The sequence below is a fragment of the Hemitrygon akajei genome, chromosome 19 (assembly GCF_048418815.1).
Source record: "Hemitrygon akajei chromosome 19, sHemAka1.3, whole genome shotgun sequence".
Lineage (NCBI taxonomy): Eukaryota > Metazoa > Chordata > Chondrichthyes > Myliobatiformes > Dasyatidae > Hemitrygon > Hemitrygon akajei.
In genome coordinates, this window is record NC_133142.1 from 60,778,331 (window position 1) to 60,799,931 (window position 21,601).

At 39.4% G+C, this 21,601-nt stretch overlaps 1 protein-coding gene across 3 annotated transcripts in view; it reads left to right on the forward strand.

Annotated features, from left to right (window-relative positions):
* ift122 (intraflagellar transport 122 homolog (Chlamydomonas)) overlaps window positions 1–21,601 on the forward strand; it is a 221,434-nt gene that overhangs the window by 10,064 nt on the left and 189,769 nt on the right. For all 3 annotated transcript variants that reach the window (XM_073072604.1, XM_073072605.1, XM_073072606.1), the window contains exons 3-7: window positions 2,294–2,378; window positions 10,685–10,763; window positions 12,874–12,950; window positions 13,777–13,843; window positions 21,277–21,417. In XM_073072604.1, the coding sequence (XP_072928705.1) occupies window positions 2,294–2,378; window positions 10,685–10,763; window positions 12,874–12,950; window positions 13,777–13,843; window positions 21,277–21,417 (449 nt within the window). The remainder of the gene's footprint in view (window positions 1–2,293; window positions 2,379–10,684; window positions 10,764–12,873; window positions 12,951–13,776; window positions 13,844–21,276; window positions 21,418–21,601) is intronic.

Here is a 21,601-nt window from a genome sequence, read left to right on the forward strand (position 1 = left end):
GCCTTATAAGAATAGGTTGAGTGAATTTGGCCTTTTCTCTTTGGAGTGATGGAGCATGAGAGGTGACCTGATAGAGGTGTTTCTCACAATGAGAGTGGTGGGTGCGTGGAATGCACTGTCACTGAAGGTGATGGAGGCGGACTCGTAGATGGATACATGTAGCTTAGAAAAATAGAGGGGTCTGCGGTAGGAAAATTCTACGCAGTTTCTACGGTAGGTTACGTGGTCGGCACAGCATTGCGAGCCGAAGGGCCATTAATGTTCTGTAGGTTTCTATGTTTCTATTTGAAGTTAAGAAAATACAGTGTTATCTGGAAGGCTTCAAAGTGTTTTAAGCTCGCATTGAGTCTCTTTGTAAGAGTACAGGAGACCACAGGCATAACAGAATGGAATAGTCTATTAAAACAGCACAAAATTGAAACCTCAAGATCATTCCCATGACTTAGTGCAGGAGTTCCACTAAACAATCACCTAATATGCATTTGGTTTCCCAATGTAGAGGAAACTACATTGTGAACATCAAACTGGAACAAGTAATAATGAAGCACTAGTTCACCAGGATGGTGGGAAATGAAGAACAAATATTGTACATCCACAGAAAAGTACCATACAATGGAGAGAGTTAGGCAGGGATGGAAGTGTAAATAAGAGTAGCAAAGGGAACTGTTCCTGTCAACTGCTGAAAGGGCAGGGAATTCTGTGGCTGGTGGCAGAATCTTGTTCAAGCTGGCATAAATTTTAAAGGATACATTTGATGTGGGCACTGGTGGTGTTGAAGGTAAGAACCCAAGAAACTGCTCCTGTTCTGTCCAGGGATGGAAGGTATGAGGGGAAATAGATGAGATTAATCAAGGGGGCTGTTTACAATGGTAGAGAGGAAGCCATGGTAAAGAAAGAAGGAAGATGTTTCAGAGGTACCTCGTCGTCAGAGATGGGAGATTAGAAAATACAGTTAAATCTTTACAGCAGGTTGGGTGCGAGGAAATAACTATGGTAGTCTGTGAGCTTGTAGTGGATGGTGATCTTTAGCCTGTCAAGTAAGATGATAGATAGATAGATACTTTATTCATCCCCATGGGGAAATTCAACTTTTTTCCAATGTCCCATACACTTGTTGTAGCAAAACTAATTACATACAATACTTAACTCAGTAAAAAATATGATATGCATCTAAATCACTATCTCAAAAAGCATTAATAATAGCTTTTAAAAAGTTCTTAAGTCCTGGCGGTTGAATTGTAAAGCCTAATGGCATTGGGGAGTATTGACCTCTTCATCCTGTCTGAGGAGCATTGCATCGATAGTAACCTGTCGCTGAAACTGCTTCTCTGTCTCTGGATGGTGCTATGTAGAGGATGTTCAGAGTTTTCCATAATTGACCGTAGCCTACTCAGCGCCCTTCGCTCAGCTACCGATGTTAAACTCTCCAGTACTTTGCCCACGACAGAGCCCGCCTTCCTTACCAGCTTATTAAGACGTGAGGCGTCCCTCTTCTTAATGCTTCCTCCCCAACACGCCACTACAAAGAAGAGGGCGCTCTCCACAACTGACCTATAGAACATCTTCAGCATCTCACTACAGACATTGAATGACGCCAACCTTCTAAGAAAGTACAGTCGCCTCTGTGCCTTCCTGCACAAGGCATCTGTGTTGGCAGTCCAGTCTAGCTTCTCGTCTAACTGTACTCCCAGATACTTGTAGGTCTTAACCTGCTCCACACATTCTCCATTAATGATCACTGGCTCCATATGAGGCCTAGATCTCCTAAAGTCCACCACCATCTCCTTGGTCTTGGTGATATTGAGACGCAGGTAGTTTGAGTTGCACCATATCACAAAGTCCTGTATCAGTTTCCTATACTCCTCCTCCTGTCTATGAGGATAGAATAGTCAAGAAAAGGAGTCAGATGGACCATTTAAAGATGAGAGTATGGTGGAATCAGCTGCAAAAGTGTTGAAAGCATATGCCAATGTAATGGAGAAAGGGTTGATAGATTCAGCCCAGGTAGGATTGAAACACGGACTTCTTTGTATTGTCAAAAAGGCAGGTGTAATTTGAGACCACACAAGTGCCTGCAGCTGCAGCATTGATCTGGAGAAATGAATAAAGTTGAAAGAAAGTTGGCCAAATACATTTCTGCAAATGCACTTTCACCTTTTGAACTGAAGCATTGGCCAAAAGGTGAAATCACAATAAAAACACAAGATTGAACGTATGATATTGACAATAAAAATAAAAAGAACAATGCTGGCCATGTGAAGGGATTGTAAAATATGCCGTGCTCTATTTTTAGGTATATGACACTTCCGATGGAACACTCATTCAACCACTCAAAGGGCACCGGGACACAGTCTACTGTGTAGCCTACGCTAAAGATGGTAGGTGTCAATGCTCGTGTGCTTAAAGAATGGACTCGTGGGTTAGATGAAGAGAAAATATTTCTGGTGTTTGACGGCTCTGGGATTGGAGTATATATGTTTTGGTTTTCAGGAATGGTTAGGAAACATTTGGAATGCAAAGAATGGAATGTGTCAAGACACTCTTCCACAAAATAATTCGTGTGTGTGTGTCCCCTTAACTCCCGGTGGAGTCATCGGCCTGCCGTCATGATTGCACCGATCTTTTTGGTGATTGCTCATCGTACGGTGTGACTTGGGCATCTGAAACCTGGCGGAGCCCATCCCTCTCTGGGTTTTTTTTTTACAATGTTGAGTTGCTAGCTCAACACTCAACCCCATGGCATGGATGGAGAACGTGCAAGGGAGCCAGCCGGATTGGAACTCAGGACCTCTCGCCCCGAAGTCCAGTGCTGGTTTTTGTTTGGTCATTTGTAAATTTGGGGACTGAGAGATTCAAACAAATTGGCCAAAGGTCGATACATGGAATTGGTTCACAGATAAGCCAGCCTTGAGGAGGTAAATTGCTCAGTCATGATTTTATATTCAATGGTTCAAGTTGTACATTCTTTAAGATCACCCATCCTTCACTGTCTTGTATGGGAGTCGACTGCACAGGACCGAAAGAAGCTGCAGAGGGTCGTATATTTAGTCGGCTATATTTTGGGTAATAGCCTACAAAGTACCCAGGACACCTGCATGGAGTGGTGTCTAGGAAAGGCAGCGTCCATTGTTAAGGATCCCCCAGTACCCAGGGCATGCCCTTTTCTCAATGTTACCATCAGATGGGAGCTACAGAAGCCTGAAGGCACACACTCAGCAATTCAGGAACAGCTTCTTCCCTTCTGCCATCTGATTACTAAATGGACATTGAACCTGTGAACCTCACTTTTTCAATATATATTATTTCTGGTTTTTGCATGGTTTTTAATCTCCAATATGCATATACTGTAATCAATTTATTTGTTTATTCTTTTATGTTATGTGTTGTATTGAACTACTGCTGATAAGTTAACAAGTTTCACGACATGTGCCGGTGATAATAAATCTGATTCTGATACTTCTCTTGTGCTTAATAAATGAAGTTCAAGTTCAAGTTTAATTGTCATTCAACCATACTGGAATAACCATGAATACAGCTAAACGGAACAGCATTACTCTGGAGCTGATGTGTAAAACACAGTGCAACAGTCATACATAGCACAAGGCACAAATAGCACAGACAAGATAGCAAGCATATAAAAGAGCAATAAAATACAGTCACATAAAAAAGATGTAGTCTAAGTCCATGAGTGTTGCAGCAGTTTGCATTTGAACATAATACAGTTTTGCTTTCTACTGAGTGAACACTTAAGGGTTGGGGGGGGGGGGGGGCAGCACTGACTCCAGCATGGACGCTCTGCCACACCACCTCTGGCAATCTGGTGGAGCAACTGACTCCAACTCCTTCCCTTGGGTGGCTGCAAACGTGCAATACCGCGGCTTGAAGTCTAGTCTTTGCAATGACCAGGGTCACGCAGCGCCCCCACTGACCACCCCCGCCATTCGCCAATAAAAAAAATGAAATGGATTTGCAGCGGGAATCACTTGCGATCACTAGAAAAGTGACTGAGATGATCGCTTGCTGTTAGACTACATAGTGCCTTTGCGTTCTGACGCAGGCAACAGCATGATCCGCACCAAGTCCAGCTCCTTCAGTTTCTCCGCCAATAAGCAGCTCGCTGAAGAAGTAGAGCTGTAGTACTTTAAGTTTTTAATGCCCAGTAGGATCTTGTGATTAGAAAATATACGTTTAAAAAAGACAATAACCTTTGGTTGGCCCCGTAGAAGTCTCTGTGTTCGAGTACGCCTCCATCTTACTCAAAGTCCTAATCTGCTCAATCTATCTCCTGTTACGTGCCCCGTAACTGGGTCACTTACCAGCAAAGATAGAGAGGTCTGTTGAAGTCTGATGGTACTATTTTTAACAGTATTTATTGATAAAAATACACAAAATAATATCAAGGCATACTTACAGATAATATACGTCGTCAATACTAAATCTAAAAGCGCGGGTCTAATAGTAATCAATAAGAAATAGCTCTTATCGTTGTCTAGGGGATAATGTATTGTCCGATGGAAATATAAAAGTCACTCAGTTCATTCAAGCTGCAGCTTTTGGGTTGGAGAGAAAGACGGGTTAAAACTTGCCCATTCCTTTTATGATGTCAATCCTTCGAGAGTCGTTGGGACTTGATTTCCCCGTTGTTAGCTAAAAACCGTTCTGCCGTGGTACAGGGCCCACCAATTCCGGGGCAAACGGAAAAGGATGCATGTGGCCTTCCACTGGTTTTTGCTATTACGGGATCGTTAGCGTTGCTTCTGGTGCGTCTGAGGGGCTGTTCCCACAGACCCTCTTTTTATCCTGACTCACAGGGTCTCAGGTGTCAATCAGGTTGGGATGATGCAATCCCTCCACCAACCTCCCCCTCGGTTCATTGCCTGGGGCTTTGATGCATAGTACAGGATGCAATACACAAGTCCGTCTCCAAGAGACAATAGCCGGTATCAATGGGTCCGCCTTTCGGAGGCCAGGACACATTCCAACTCTTTGTGGATTCTGCATGTCTTTCTCTCATTTCCTGGGTCTCCTGAACTGACTTAATAGTGATCTTGCGATTCTCAGAAAGGAGGGGGGGCTACCCCGCACCCTTCGGCCCCTCAGAGCTGTGGCACATTCGTAACACCCCCTTTCTTCAAAGCATTTTCACCAGCGGTGAAAACGAAGTAGTACAGAGTCTTACAGGATTTTAGAATCTAACACAATACAAAAGCTTTTCCTTTTCACTACAGAGTAATACAGTTATACATTCAACTCAGCATCTAGATGGTTATCGATTACAATTGTCACTTCCTTTAATATCTTAACATCTTGTACCCTACTAAAGTCTTGTAGCATCAGACTCCAATTTAGTAACCACCTATTTTTTTCCTTCAGCAAACAAAACTAAAGAGTTGTGATCTTAAGCTTACGTGTATACTACAAAAGTTCATGCAAATACTAATTGTTATGTTGCTTTCAAACTTAACAGGCAGGCTTCCATGGGGGTTGTCTTTTATTATTCACAGGCTTTGTCGAAATCCCTTAAAACCGGTTTCTGCTATTTAAAAATGGCATCCCCATTAACCCTCGTCTCTTTTCCGGTTAGTTCCCACGTGGGGAGCTTGGGTACCCTGGCGAAATAGGCTTTTGCCCGCTTCTTTCATAGGAGTTATTTTATCAACACTGTGTCCCAAACTTAGACCATTTTCTGAATTTCCACCCAATTCTTTAATTTTACGCAAGTTGCTAGCTTTCTCTTCAGGACCCTTCAGGCTATTAGTTTTCAGTTCGAACTCTTTGTTCAAGCAGCATTTCAAATTCTGCCTTTTCACACCACACTCTGGAATAACAATAGCATGGGGGGCCCCGTCATCTTCCAACTCAACCTGTAAGTGATCCGCAGGTTTTAAATTTTCTTCATTCGATTTGGGAACTACATATTTCCCGTTTCCTTCAATGATAATACTCATCTCCCCACTTTTGCTCTCCGCATTAACTTTTAACACACCCTTGAGCACAAACACCTTGGGAACTCTCACTTCCCACTATTACCAAGGTTAACCCTTTCTTCGCTGAACCAAGTCTATCTGACCCACAAGGACTGCCTTCCTTGTCAACTGAATCAAATACCTCAGACTTTTTCTGAGCTTCATTACTAGGTTCAGTACCACGTGCATCCACATCTTGGACACACTCCAACGGGACATTTGCCTCTTCCAGGTTTTCAATACCCGTACCCGGTCCAAACTCTAAATTCTCCTGATTCTCCCAGCTACTCTCAGGGCAACTCCCTTCCGGAGTAAACTCAACCCCGCAGGCTGAAACAACCTCATCTGCCAACCCAGCAGACTTCTTCAAGGTAAGGGCACCCTTTTCATCTAGGACTGCCCTCATTTCATTATCGGGAACACCTTTAGAATTTTCAACTTCTTCAAACAGTTCTGCCAAACCAGACAGATCATCCATGTCCAACTCTGGACCTTTTAACAGCTCTATCTGTTTCTCATCTTTATCTCCTGCCTCTAGAACTTTTCTCCTCGCTAAGGGCAGGTCTACCTCCTCTCCCTTACTCTCTTTCACTTTACTACTCTTCGTTTTACCACCCTCTAAACCCTCGTGGTACAGGGTCGGTAAAAACGTCTCGGCCAAATCGACACTGGCCAGATTTAAACTGCTGTCGTTCTCAGCTGCCTTTCTCGACATGCTGCGAGTAACCGCGCATGCGGGATAGATCTTGGACGCTAGGGGCGGGGCTGCAACGCTCACCGGCCGGCTCGTCAGCGTCATTGCTGACCAAACCTTACCACTGGCTAAATCGTTACCCAGAAGGACATCTGCGTCAGTTCTCGGGAATTCTGATCGCACCCCCACTTCTACTGGTCCAGAGACTAACTCACAATTCATAATGACCTTATGCAAGGGCACCATTTCCATCCCTTTGCCTATTCCTTTCACAGCTACCATTCCCATCTTGCGACCAAAATCTAGTACCTTACTGCTGATCAATGATAGTTCAGCCCTCGTGTCTCTCCAGATCCGTACTGGAACTGGTGTGTCTCCCTCCCTCACAGACACGGTTCCGTTTGACATACAAGTTTCAGACCCTTCTCATACTCTGTCTACCCGGGGCTCTCTTGTCAATTTACTGATTACCACGGCACATCCGATAGGGACTGCTGCTTTCCCTTTTCCTGTCTTTTTCTTCGGAGCAAAGCACCTAGATGCAATATGCCCCCCTTTTCCACAATTAAAACAGGTCAAGCCCAGAAATCTCTGGCCATCTTGCCTTTCCCCTTCAATCTTACCACTAGTTCCCGGCGGGACCTCTGCCTCAGCCGGCGGGCTTTCTCGATCGTTCCCACAGTCTCTCTGGGAACTTTTATTTGAGGAAAACTTTGTCTTGTGGGTTAGAGCATATTCATCTGTGAACCTAGCAAATTCTGAGATGGACTTATTCGGTTTCTCATTCAAATACATCTGGATATCCTCCGAAACACAACCTTTAAATTCCTCAATCAGAATTAACTCCCTGAGATGCCAATAATCCTCTTCCACTATCTCTGCTGTGCACCAACGGTCCAAGAGCACACCCTTCTCATAGGCAAACTCGGTATACGTCTGATTCCACCCTTTCTTTAGATTTCTGAACTTTTGTCTATACGCTTCAGATACTAACTCATAACTCCGGAGAATGGCCGCCTTTACTTTGTCATAACTGTCCTCCTCTTCCTCCTCCATGGACAACGCCGTATATGCCTGCTGTGCCTTCCCTTTTAACACACTTTGTAACAACGCCACCCACTGATCTCTGGGCCACTTCTGATTCACTGCCACCTTTTCAAAAAGCAAGAAATAACTATCAACATCCGTCTCCTCGAACGGAGGTACTAACCTCAACTCCCGACTAACATTAAACCGCTCCTCTCGGTTTGACCCTTGAACTCGTTGCTCTTGCCTTAACTTCTCCATCTCCAAGTCATGTTTCCTCTGTTTCTCTGCCTCCCTCTCCTTCTCGGCCCTTTCCTTCTCTTTCTCTCTCTCTCTCGGCTCTGTCTTTCTCCTTCTCAGCTGCTTCCAGCTGTTCTAACTGAATTTCGTGCTCTCTTTGTTTCTCAGCTCTTTCCTGCTCCCGTTTCACCTCTAACTCCTTTAGCTGGAGTGCATGCTCCCTTTCTCTCTCGGCTCTTTCATTCTCCCGTTTCACCTCTAACTCCTTTAGCTGGAGCGCATGCTCCCTTTCTCTCGGCCCTTTCTTTCTCCTCCTCAGCTCTTTCCCTCTCTCTCTCTCTCTCTCGGCTCTTTCATTCTCCTTCTCAGCTGCTTCCAGCTGCTTTAACTTAATTGCATGTTCCAACCTTAATTTCTCCAACTCTAACTGAGCCGTCCCACTAGCTGGTACCTTTTCAGGGATATTTTCCAATACCTCAGCTGCAAACACATTCTTCCCAATATAATACTGAGTTATTGCCCTTCGCACCTCCCGCTTTTTCATTGACAACCTCACCTCTGCGAGATTTAACCCCTTCGCCAAATTTATCAAGTCTGATTTGGTAGCCGCCTCTAGCGCCTCCAGAGTCGGGTTTTCTATAAATTCACCCACGTCCATCTTTGCTGGTTTCCCGTCTGGCTACCTGCGTAACCAGATTCAAGTTTGGACTTAGAAGCCCGATTCACTGGCCTCCCAATTTGGTGTCAGATCCTGAGACGAGAACCCCAATTGTTACGTACCCCGTAACTGGATCACTTACCAGCAAAGATAGAGAGGTCCGTTGAAGTCTGATGGTACTATTTTTAACAGTATTTATTGATAAAAATACACAAAATAATATCAAGACAAACTTACAGATAATATACGTCGTCAATACTAAATCTAAAAGCGTGGATTTAATAGTAATCAATAAGAAATAGCTCTATCGTTGTCTAGGGGATAATGTATTGTCCGATGGAAATATAAAAGTCACTCAGTTCATTCAAGCTGCAGCTTTTGGGTTGGAGAGAAAGACGGGTTAAAACTTGCCCATTCCTTTTATGATGTCAATCCTTCAAGAGTCGTTGGGAGTTGATTTCCCCGTTGTTAGCTAAAAACCGTTCTGCCGTGGTACAGGGCCCACCGATTCCGGGGCAAACGGAAAAGGACGCACGTGGCCTTCCACTGGTTTTTGCTATTACGGGATCGTTAGCGTTTCTTCTGGTGCGTCTGAGGGGCTGTTCCCACAGACCCTCTTTTTATCCTGACTCACAGGGTCTCAGGTGTCAATCAGGTTGGGATGATGCAATCCCTCCACCAACCTCCCCCTCGGTTCATTGCCTGGGGCTTCGATGCATAGTACAGGATGCAATACACAAGTCCGTCTCCAAGAGACAATAGCCGGTATCAATGGGTCCGCCTTTCGGAGGCCAGGACACATTCCAACTCTTTGTGGATTCTGCATGTCTTTCTCTCATTTCCTGGGTCTCCTGAACTGACTTAATAGTGATCTTGCGATTCTCAGAAAGGAGGGGGGCTACCCCGCACCCTTCGGCCCCTCAGAGCTGTGGCACATTCGTAACACTCCATAAAACAGTCCTCGAGTCCAGCGGCATCCTTGCAATCTCTATACATTCTTTCCAGCTTAATGGCAAATTTCTTAAAACAGGTTGACTAAAATTCCATACAATATTCCAGATATCTTGTACAACTGCAGTGTGACTGCACTGATTAATGAAAGCCAGTGTGCCATAAGTCTACATGCAAAATCTATTTCAGGGAATCATGTACTCCTCAGTTCCTCGGACCTGCAGATTTGAAACTTAATTTTATTTTTACAAGTTTGCTGATGACACCACTGTTGTGGGCTGTGCCAAAGGTAAAGATGAATTGGCATACAGGAGAAAGATTGAAAATTTGGCTGGGTGGTGTAATAATAACTCAATGACAGTAAGACCAAGGAACTGATTGTTGACATCAGGAGAGGGAAACCAGAGGTCCATGGGCCAGTAATCATCAGAGGATCAGCGGTGGAGAGCATCTGTAACTTTAAATTCCTGGTTGTTACCATCATAGAAGACTTGAAGAAAGCACAACAGCACCTCTAATGTCTCAGGAGTCTGCGGAGTTTTGGTATGTCATCAAAAACCTTGGCAAACTTCCAAAGATGGAAAGTGTGCTGACTGGCTGTATTACGGTCTGGTATGGGAACACCAATGCCTTTGAGCAGAAAAATCCTACAAAAGGTAGTGGAGTCGGCCCAGTACATCAAAGATAAAAACCTTCCAACCGTTGAGCACATCTTCATGAAACGTTACTGTAGGAAAGTGGCATCCATTTTCAAAGATTCTCACCACCCAGGCCGTGCTCTTTTCTCGCTGCTGCCATTAGGTAGAAGGTACAAGTGCCTCAGGATTTGCACTACCAGGTTTAAGACAGTTACTACTCCTCAACTATCAGGATTTTGAACAAAAAGGAGTAACTACACTCACTTAGGAACTCTCTTGTTATTTCATGCTTTTTATTTATTTCTATTTATTTATATTTGCTTTTCATAGTTGTCCTTTGATCCTGTTTACAATTACTGTTTTATAGATTTACTAATGCTGCAGAAAAAGAATCTCAGGGTTATATCTGGTGACATGTATGTACTCTGATAATAGATTTTACTTTGAACTTTTAATTTTATTAACTTTTATTCTTCTGCTTGAACTAATGAATTGATTATGGTTATTTCAGGTAAACGATTTGCATCAGGTTCCACTGACAAGAGTGTTATTATCTGGACCTCTAAACTAGAAGGCATCTTGAAATATACGTGAGTTTTCTTTATTGATGTCCTTTGCTGAGACAGATAACATTGTGGAACTCCTGGAAAAAGTTTCCAAAGGAAGGTCAAATTTTCATTTAAATGTTAATGCTATTAAAATGATTTCTGGGTCCTTGCTAAAATAAAAACTAAAATGAAAATCTTTCCCCAATTATTTTCAATTGTGGGTAAGGAATAGAACAAGCTGGGCCAGAGAGAATGTCAATTATAAGAATGGAAGTCTGCTGCCAGCTCTTGAGATCTGTTACAATTTTCCTATATATTCCTTTGACTACAATTGACAAAACATTGCTATTGATAAAAGGAGCTGAGATGTTTTTATGCAATCACAGATTGGTTATTTTTCCTGATTGACAAGAGAACCAGTGGGGCTGATTTTTATTTTTCAGTTTCTCTTCATTTTTGCAGTAGTATCTGGTATATAGTGGTGTGCCTCAGGGATCTGTACTGGGTCTAATGTTGTTTGTCATATACATTAAAGATCTGGATGATGGGGTGGTAAATTGGATTAGTAAAAATGCAGATGATACTAAGATAGGTGGCATTGTGGATAATGAAGTAGATTTTCAAAGCTTGCAGAGAGATTTAGGCCAGTTAGAAGAGAGGGCTGAAAGACGGCAGATGGAGTTTTATGCTGATTAGTGTGAGGTGCTACATTTTGGTACGACTAATCAAAATAGGACATACATGGTAAATGGTAGGGGATTGAAGAATGCAGTAGAACAGAGTGATCTAGGAATAATGGTGCATAGTTCCCTGAAGGTGGAATCTCATGTGGATAGGGTGGTGAAGAAAGCTTTTGGTATGCTGGCCTTTATAAATCAGAACATTGAGTATAGGAGTTGGGATGTAATGTTAAAATTGTACAAGGCATCGGTGAGGCCAAATTTGGAGTGCTGTGTACAGTTCTGGTTACTGAATTATAGGAAAGATGTCAACAAAATAGAGAGAGTACAGAGGAGATTTACTAGAATGTTACCTGGGTTTCAGCACCTAAGTTACAGAGAAAGGTTGAACAAGTTAGGTCTTTATTCTTTGGAGCGTAGAAGGTTGAGGGGGGACTTGATAGAGGTATTTAAAATTATGAGGGGGATAGATAGAGTTGACGTGGATAGGCTTTTTCCATTGAGAGTAGGGGAGATTCAAACAAGAGGACATGAGTTGAGAGTAAGGGGCAAAAGTTTAGGGGTAACATAAGAGGAAACTTCTTTACTCAGAGAGTGGTAGCTGTTTGGAACGGGCTTCCAGTAGACGTGGTAGAGGCAGGTTCAATATTGTCATTTAAAGTAAAATTGGATAGATATATGGACAGGAAAGGAATGGAGGGTTATGGGCTGAGTGCAGGTCAGTGGGACTAGGTGAGAGTAAGCGTTCAGCACGGACTAGAAGGGCCGAGATGGCCTGTTTCCGTGCCATAATTGTTATATGGTTATATAAGCTTATACTAACTTAGCCAAGAACCATGTTGATGATGCTCAGACCCAATTTATAGTATTGTTCTGATAACCTGGCACATTTGTTGTATCTGGCATGTGATGCTATGTGCCTGTAATGCTGCTGCAAATAAGTTTCTTAGTGGACCTGCATGTAAGTGTGACAATAAACTCAACTTTGACTTACTTGCATTTGAGTAATCCAATCAATGGAAGTTAATAATATTTAACAATGTCTGTTGACTGTTTGGCTTATTCTGCCAGAGAATACAGCCTTCTAGGTTGACATGATCATGTGTGAACTTAGCTTTGTGGGTGGTCACAGAAATCTCAAAATTGAGCCTAATTCAATGGCTCTCAGTGGTGTTGAATATTGCCTTCCACATATGCTGGATACGGTGTTACGGGGAGATAGTGGGGGTCTTCTACTGTGTTTTGCCTGTCCAGACCTTATCCTTTTTTGTACTCCGGATGCTTAAGTCATACTCCAGAATAATGAGTGAGTCAGCAAATTACAGGAATTTCTGAACAGTCGGAAAATGTTTTACTGTCCTGTAGTAGGCTAATATATATTTAGTACAATATAGTGGAGTGGAAAATACTCAGTATCTGTTGGTGATCTAATTTAAAATGATTAACTTTATTTGTGTTTCCATCTAATGTAGCCATAATGATTCCATTCAGTGCATTGCATATAATCCAGTAACGCACCAGCTGGCTTCCTGTTCCTCCAGTGATTTTGGTAATTTTATCTTTTAATATTTTCAAAACCTAAATAAAAACTAAAACTATTGTTCATTACATTTGATGATAAGGTCTTCCTTATTGGTGACTTTGGATATGAGCACTGTAGAAAAAGAATTAACACTTCTTCAATAAGATGGCAAGGAATTTAACTTTGATTTTATTGCCAGCAGGTGGAGCTCCTGAGTGCTTGTGTGATCCAGGGAAAATGTGCCTGATGTGTTTATGGCTCAAGGAATTGTGTTTCTGTCATTAAGCTGTTGACATGAACACAACAGGAGCAGGGAAGGGAATTTAGAAGCTTTGTGGCGGAGGCACAACCATAGGGTGTTGATTTGGTCAGGGATAGGAGAGTGATTGCAAGTGAAGCAGGCAAGGAGAACAATATGGTAGGAGTGCAGGATCCTGACCCTTTAGTAATTTTCCAGTGGTATGTGGTTCTTTCAGCTGGACAGGTGATAGTAATGAATGAGCTAACTGAATCAGTCACCTGGTTAAGAAGCTATTCAAACTGGGGCAGCAACTAACAATGTAGTGCTAGAATGTTATAGTGGAGTGAGAAGGATTTATAAGGTTTTCTAGAGCTAGAGTCCAGAAGGTTGTGTTTCCTGACCAATTCCGTGGTTCAGGTTATCTGTTCTACTCAGTGTATACTCAAACCCCCTTGGGGGAAATAACATACACTACATGACCCCTTGTTTATATTTCTTATATTTTGATGTTCTGGCTGTCTTACTGAATTCATTTATTGTGAGATTAGAATTCCCACATTTGTAATAATATAGCTTAATTTTTCTTTGATGTTTAAAACAATTTGATTATAGGTTTGTGGTCTCCAGAGCAAAAATCTGTCTCCAAGCACAAAGTCAATAGCAAAATCACTTGTTGCAGGTAAATCAGAATTGCTACATTTATCAATGCTTTTTAGTCTTAAAGATGTTTCCAATGCTGATGTTAGCTTACAGTGGTTACAAACTGCTTTTGCTCCAAAACAACATATTATAATAGTGTGATGACATTTCTTTTTGGTACAGTTGCATGTTTATTAACATAGGTTTGCGATGTATATCTAGACATTTTGCTTTGTGCTGGTTTAACAATTTACTGCAGTTGAGAAGGACTACAGATTCATTAAGTCTTAAAATATTTTGCAACAGTGAACAGTTTTAGAGAATCAGAAATGTTTAAATATGTTGGTGTTTGTAGGAATATGATACTGCTTCAACTTTTCTTTCTTTTTAAATCTTTTTATTAATTTTCAAACATAGGCATAATAACAATAGTAATACAGAGAGATTGGGAATACATAGTTAATGAACAATATATACAAGTATAAACTATAGATAACATAAATGTATTAAGCCTCCCAAACTCTTAATGTAGTTAATATAATGGGGAAAAATGCCAAAAAGAAAAACCCCAAATTAGAAATAAAAAAAGCTAAACTAAGCAAACCTAAACTAAACAGAGCTGGGCTATTATATTACAACAGATATAATCAATAGTGTTGTTACGTATTCAGGCAACAATAAATATATGAGTTAGGCAAGGGTTATTATAACAAATAACACGTTTATTAAACACTGAAAACAAACCCCCCAAAAGTAAACAAACACTAGCTTAACCGGAAAACAGCTGCTGTGCGGCCGATTCACAGTTCTTAATAGCGTTGCAGTTCAAACAGTTCTTAAAGCGGTATTGGAAAAAAAACAGTTCTTTAAAGCGGTATGCCGAAAGTTCAAAAGCTCACAGTCCATTTAAAAGGAGAGACTTTTTAAGGCGATTTAAATTCTCTTCCACGTCGTTGTCCTTCGATCCCCGGTGTCGAACTTTCCCACGTTGAATTTTTATGAAACGTAATGGTTTAATGGCACTAACCTCTTCTTCCACACTCTGTCCTCAATCTCCCGCTATCCCAGCGGAGATTAACATGAGAACAGTCAACGAAATCCTTCCGAATGAGGATCAAATAAGGTCGAAACCAATCCACCGTCGAAAATCGATTCTCCTCGATCTTTATCTTCCAAATTCTTATCTTCACTCTCCACCAGCAAAGAAACCGCTGGCAATGACCTTTTAAACTTTAGGCATTATATAAAACTTCATTTTTCAACTAAACTGCGTCATCACATTAAATCACGCAGTGACATGAAGTCAGCCTGGCAAATCCAGCCACGAACTGCCCCACCTGACAGGGTGGGTCTTCCTTTTATAACCTGTAAAAAAAAACCTGTCACATGACCTCTACTGGCGGGAAAATGACGTCACTCCACCATCACAAGACCATTACCTCAAGTCCAGTATAGCTTCAACCCCAGTCACGTGACAAGGGTACCACTGTCACTTGTCACGGGTACGTAACAGTGTAAATAGCTCCGCTCCTCTATCCAAGTATTTAAAGATAATGAAAAGGATTCAGAAAAGGTCAAATTACATCATATGAAAGTGTTGAATAAATGGTCTCCAAATTTCTTCGAATTTAATCAAGGGTCAAAAATGACACTTCTGATTTTTTCTAAATTTAGACAAGATATAGTTTGAGAAAACCATTGGAATGTAGTAGGAGGATTAATCTCTTTCCAATTCAATAGAATGGATCTTCTTACCATTAATGTAACAAATACAATCATCTGACAAGCTGAAGAGGATAAATAACTATTTTCCACCATTGTTAAGTCAAAAATTGAGGTAATAGAATGAGGATGTAAATCAATATTCAAAGCAGTTGAAATAATATCAGAAATATCCAATATTTCTCTGAATAAGGGCAGGACCAAAACATAAGAGTCAAGGAGGCTACTTCCGAATGACATCTATCACAGATAGGATTTATGTGGGAGTAAAAACGAGTGAGCTTGTCTTTAGACATGTGGCCCCTATGCACCACCTTGAATTGTATCAGCACATGTTTAGCACATATTGAGGAAGAGTTAACTAATTGAAAAATTTTCTCCCATTTCTCTGTAGGTAAGGAAAGTCGAAGTTCTTTTTCCCATTCATTCTTGATTTTATCTGATATACCTGGCTGTATTTTCATAATCATATCATAAATAGTTGCTATTAAACCCTTCTGATAAGGGTTTAAACCTAAAAGTTTTTCCGTGATATCTGTTGGGTATAAGTTTGGAAAAGTCTGTAACATATTATTCAAAAAATTTCTAATTTGTAAGTATAAAGAAAATGGGACTTAGGTAAATTATATTTATTAGATAACTGTTCAAAAGACGTGAAACAATTATCCAAGAATAAGTCACAAAAACATATTATACCCTTTGTTTTCCATCTCAAAAAGGCTTGATCCATAACAGAGGGTTGGAAAAAGAAATTAGATATAATAGGGATTAAAAGAATAAATTTATTCAAGCCAAAAAATTCATGAAATTGAAACCATATTTGTAATGTATATTTAATTATTGGATTAACCATTTGTTTACTCAATTTAGGAAGGGCAAAGGGAAGCGAGGTCAAGACAGAAACCAGTGAAAACCCTTGTACAGATTTACATTCAAGGTTAACCCATTGTGGACTTTGAATTACATCCAAGTCCTGTGTCCAAAATATTAAATATCTAATATTAATTGCCCAGTAATGAAATCTTAAATTCGGCAATGCCAAACCACCGTCCTGACCACTGTTTTGATATCAACGATATCAAAAAAGGATTTAGAAATAAAAATACGTAGAGCTTGAAATAAATATAAAAATTTAGATAAAGTGATCATCTTAATAGCATTGATTCGACCAATCAGTGATAAAGACAAAGGGGACCATTTAGTAAACAATTGCTTAACCTGATCAACTAAAGGTAAAAAATTAACCTGAATAAATCCTTATGCTTCTTAATAATTTTAACACCCAAATAAGTAAAATTGTCTGTGACCAATTTAAATGGTAAATGTTTATAATTTGGAATTTGCATGTTTAATGGAAATAGTTCACTCTTATTAAGATTCAGTTTGTAGCCGGAAAAGCTACTAAACTGAGCAAGGAGAGATAAAACTGCAGGAATGGATGTATCAGGATTGGAAATATATAGCAACAAATCATCTGCATATAGTGATAGTTTGAAAGTCCCATTCCCCCAGGTAATACCAAAAATGTTGGGTGAATCACGAATTGCTAAAGGTTCCAAAGCAATATCAAATAATAAAGGGCTAAAAGGACAGCCTTGCCTAGTATCACGAAACAACTGAAAAAAGGGAGATTTTTGATTATCAGTAAATACTGAAGCCAAAGGGGTATATTATATCAATTTAATCCAAGGTATAAATTTCGGTCTAAAATTAGAATTCTCAAGCATACTAAGTAAATATGGCCATTCAATTCTATTAAACGCTTTCTCGGTGTCCAGTGAGATGACACTCTCTGGAATTCTAGGTGAAGGAGTATAAACTATATTAATTAATTTCCTAATATTAAAAGATAAATGACGATTTTTAATAAATCCAGTCTGGTCAACAGAGATAATTTGAGGTAATATGTTCTCCAATCTGGTTGTCAAAATTTTAGAAAAAATCTTAGAGTCCACATTCAGAAAGGACATGGGCCTAAATGATGCACATTCAATAGGGTCCTTATCTTTTTTAAGAATGAGGGAAATAGAGGCTTCATAAAAAGATTGCGGTAGTTTATCGATGGTTAACACTTCCTTAAAATTTTTTACATAACCAAGGAGAGAGTATAGTAGAAAAAGATTTTAAAAATTCTACTGTGTAACCATCCAGACCAGATGCTTTATCTGAATTCATTGAAAAAATAGCCTCTTTTATTTCTTCTTCCGTAATGGCTGCATCTAATGTTAAACATTCACTGGATGACAATTTTGGAATATTCAATTTCCTTAAAAATCCATGCATTATATTAGGGTCATCAGGAGATTCTGATTGATATAAAGAATTGTAAAATTCTTGAAAAGATTTATTTATCTCATCATGATCAACTGTCAGGGTACCATCTTGTTTACGAATCTTGATAATCTGGCATTTGGCCAAAACTATTTTCAATTGATTAGCCAGTAATTTACCAGATTTATCACTATGAATATAAAACTGGGTCCTAGTTTTACTTAATTGATTTTCAGTTGAAGAGATTAATAATAGATTATGCTCCATTTGAAGTTTGACTCTCTTTTTATAAAGCTCCTTACTAGGAGCCATAGAATATTTCTTATCAATTTCTTTAATCTTGTCAACCAGCATAAGTATTTCACTATTGATTCGTTTTTTCACTCCAGCAGTATATGAAATAATTTGTCCACGAATATATGCTTTAAAAGTGTCCCATAATATCCCTTTGGAAATTTCTTCTGTAATGTTTGTTGAAAAGAAAAAATCAATCTGTTGTCTAATAAAATTGACAAAGTCTGAGTCCTGAAGTAGAGTAGAATTGAACCGCCATTGTCTAGTACTAGAAAATGTATTCATTATCTTCATAGATAGTTTCAAGGGAGCATGGTCAGAGATGGCAATGGAATCATAGTTACAGTCATTAATGGATGGAATTAAACGATATTAAAGAAATAGTCAATTCTAGAATAATTATGATATACATGAGAAAATTCTTTATCCTTAGGATGTAGAAATCTCCAAATTTCTAAAACTCTGGCATCAACCATAAAGGAGTTGATAAAAGAAGCCGATTTGTTCGGAAGTGCCTGGTTAGACGTAGATCTATCCATCGAGGGATTTAAACAACAGTTAAAATCCCCACCCACTATCAACATATAATCATTTAAATTTGGAAGGGATGTAAATAATTGCTTAAAAATTCAGGACAATCAACATTTGGAGCATAAACATTAACCATAACAACTTTTTTGTTAAAAAGTAAGCCAGTAATGATCAAAAATCTACCATTCAGATCTGAAATTGTGTCATAATGAACAAATGAGGTTGAAGAACCTATAAAAATATAAACTCCTTTCATTTTAGCTTGAGAATTCGAATGATACTATTATTCCTTCCAAAACCTAGAGAAACGCTGATTATCCTCTTTCCTCACATGAGTTTCTTGTACAAAGATAATATTAGCATTCATTCTATGGAATACTTTAAATTTTTTTCCGTTTAATTGGATGGTTTAAACCATTTGTATTCCAAGAAATGAAATTAATAATCTTATCCATGTTACTAATATCTACCATATAGTACGTAAAAGGTTAACCAGAATACAAACTCATGAACCTAGAAGAGGAAAAAAGGTTCAAAGAGGAACCGAAAGTTACGACACTTTGGACATTTTTGTAGTCTCCAGTCAGCCCAGTTAGAAAAATCTAAACAAAAAGTAAAAATAGAAATACCCCCTCCCCATCCCAAAAGCCCGAAAATAAGCCAAAGAATGGCCAGCAAGAAAGCCAACACTAAATTTAACCCCATCTCTCAAGAAGGCTGCCCAAAAGATATATGATTAAAAGAAAACCACCCATATTCAAAAAAAAGATTACCGTAAAAAATGGCTATAACGGTTAATAATAGTAAAAAAAAGACTAAAAGTTTAAAACATAAAACAGGGTACTGTTGTGCTAATATTTCAAAAAAAAACAAGCACCAAATATGTTTTTTCAAACACAACTGAATGAAAATGACTTATCAAAAGAATAAGGTCTTATGGGAAGAAGAAAGCGAAACAACATCTTGGGAAAAAAAACTGAATGCTTCCCCATAAAGATTATAGAGCAGCAAATAGTCAAGCATCAAATCCTTTAGTTAATTACTTTCAAAATCAAATGATTAGTAATAAAGAGAGCAAAATCACAGAAAAAGAAAAAGAGCGTTTACCTAGACATACAAGAAATACCTACACTGCCGATCGAAAACAAAGCCCTTAAATTATGAAGATCTAGATCTATATGCAAATTATTAGCTTAAAAACAAATAAGAACAAATGATGAAAAATACAATACATTGATTAGTCCGGAACAGCATGTTGCTCCTCAAGGAAATTTTGGGCTTTAATTGGAAGTTTAAACAGTCGGTGAGAATTATCGGGAAGGATGACTCTCAAACACACTGAAAACACCAAGACCTGTTTGAAACCTTTTCGATGAAACTCTGACAGCACGGATCCAAAAGACATAATTTTGGATTTGTAACACTCCAACACTTGAGAGGTTGAAGACAACCTTTGTTCCAAAGTTTCAACTCCACGATCTCTCCGACCAGCTCTAAAATTCTTGTTTGTTGTTGTTCAAATTAATGTCTATACAATTTGATACTGACTTCAACCGTCTTTAAAATTCCTTCAAGCGAGGAGAATTTTTGGCTGAGTTTTGCATTGAGTTTTTCATCTAGTTTTTCAACTAGTTTCTCATCTAGAAGCTTCGAAGTTGCATCCAGAGTTAGAGGGACTTGCTTAGATGGTGATTTAGCGTCACCATCGCTCTTGCCAATGCCGTTAAAATCTTTCCCGTCTTTAGCTTCTCGTGCTGTAGTATATATTTTCAGCAAACTAAAATCATGTCTCAAAAAATATATCTGCAATATAAACCCCTTTAGTATAGGTATAAGTAAGACATTTAAGGGTGATTACGGGTAAAAGAAATAAAAGGAATGGAGCAAAGCTGAAGTGTGCCTCATGCCATGAGCGCCTCCTTGAGATCTCCTCTCAACTTTTGATTAATGGTAAAATTTGCAAACTTTTGGCAGACTTCTCAAGTACTTTCAAAACTAACCATTTTCTGAAATACAAACTTCTGAGTTAGAGAGGTAAAACTTGTCAGCAGTATTAATTTTTAATGCAGCTAGTTTATTCAAGGCCTTCTTATGTAAGCATCAGGTAGAAGTTCCCTTCAGGTTGAGCTAAGGAAGTCTTTGTATTCAGTGGCTGGCCTACAGGTAGGGTTGGATATTGTCATCACCCTAGATTTTGAGAGAGTCACCTTCCCAACCACTGTTTACCAGAAATATTTTATTGCTGTAATTGCATTAGTAAAACTGCAACATGTTCTGAAGACTTTTGGTCATGACCTGAAAATTACTGCAAATATTTCAGTTGTCGCTCATATTTTGGAAGACATTATCAAATTTAAATTTTGAATTGCCCTTCTGAAGCATTGCATTTAAACAGAATTACTGAGCTGAAATCCCACCTCATATGATCTGTATGCCAGAGGAGCAGGAGTAGCAGCAGGGAATGCTCAACCATCCTATCACTACTTATTTAACAAGGTGTTTAGTTCTTAGGATAGTCAATCAGCTATAGAAAGCAGAGAAAATTAGTCAAAAATTAAGATTACTTGCATTAGTAAAGATGTTCTTGCCTTGGAACATAGTCCTGTTTTAAAAAAATGTTTTTCTTAATGTTTTTTTTTGGCTACACTTTGATAGTTGGACAAATGATGGTCAGTACTTGGCCATTGGCTTGTTCAGTGGTATTGTCAGTATTCGAAGTAAGAACGGAGAGGAAAAAGTGAGAATTGAACGACCTGGTGGTGTTCCGATATGGTCGATTTGCTGGAATCCTTCCAAGTAAGTAAGAAGATTTAGAATCATAAAAATGCAAAAACAATATATTCAGTTGCTTGTACACTTGTAATGCAAACAGCAGGAAAGTAACAAAAACAAAAGTACAAAGGTAATCTTTTTTTAAAGTAGAACTCTGCCTAAATTGAGCTGTATTTTCTTCAATATCCAATTAATAAACTTTATGGAT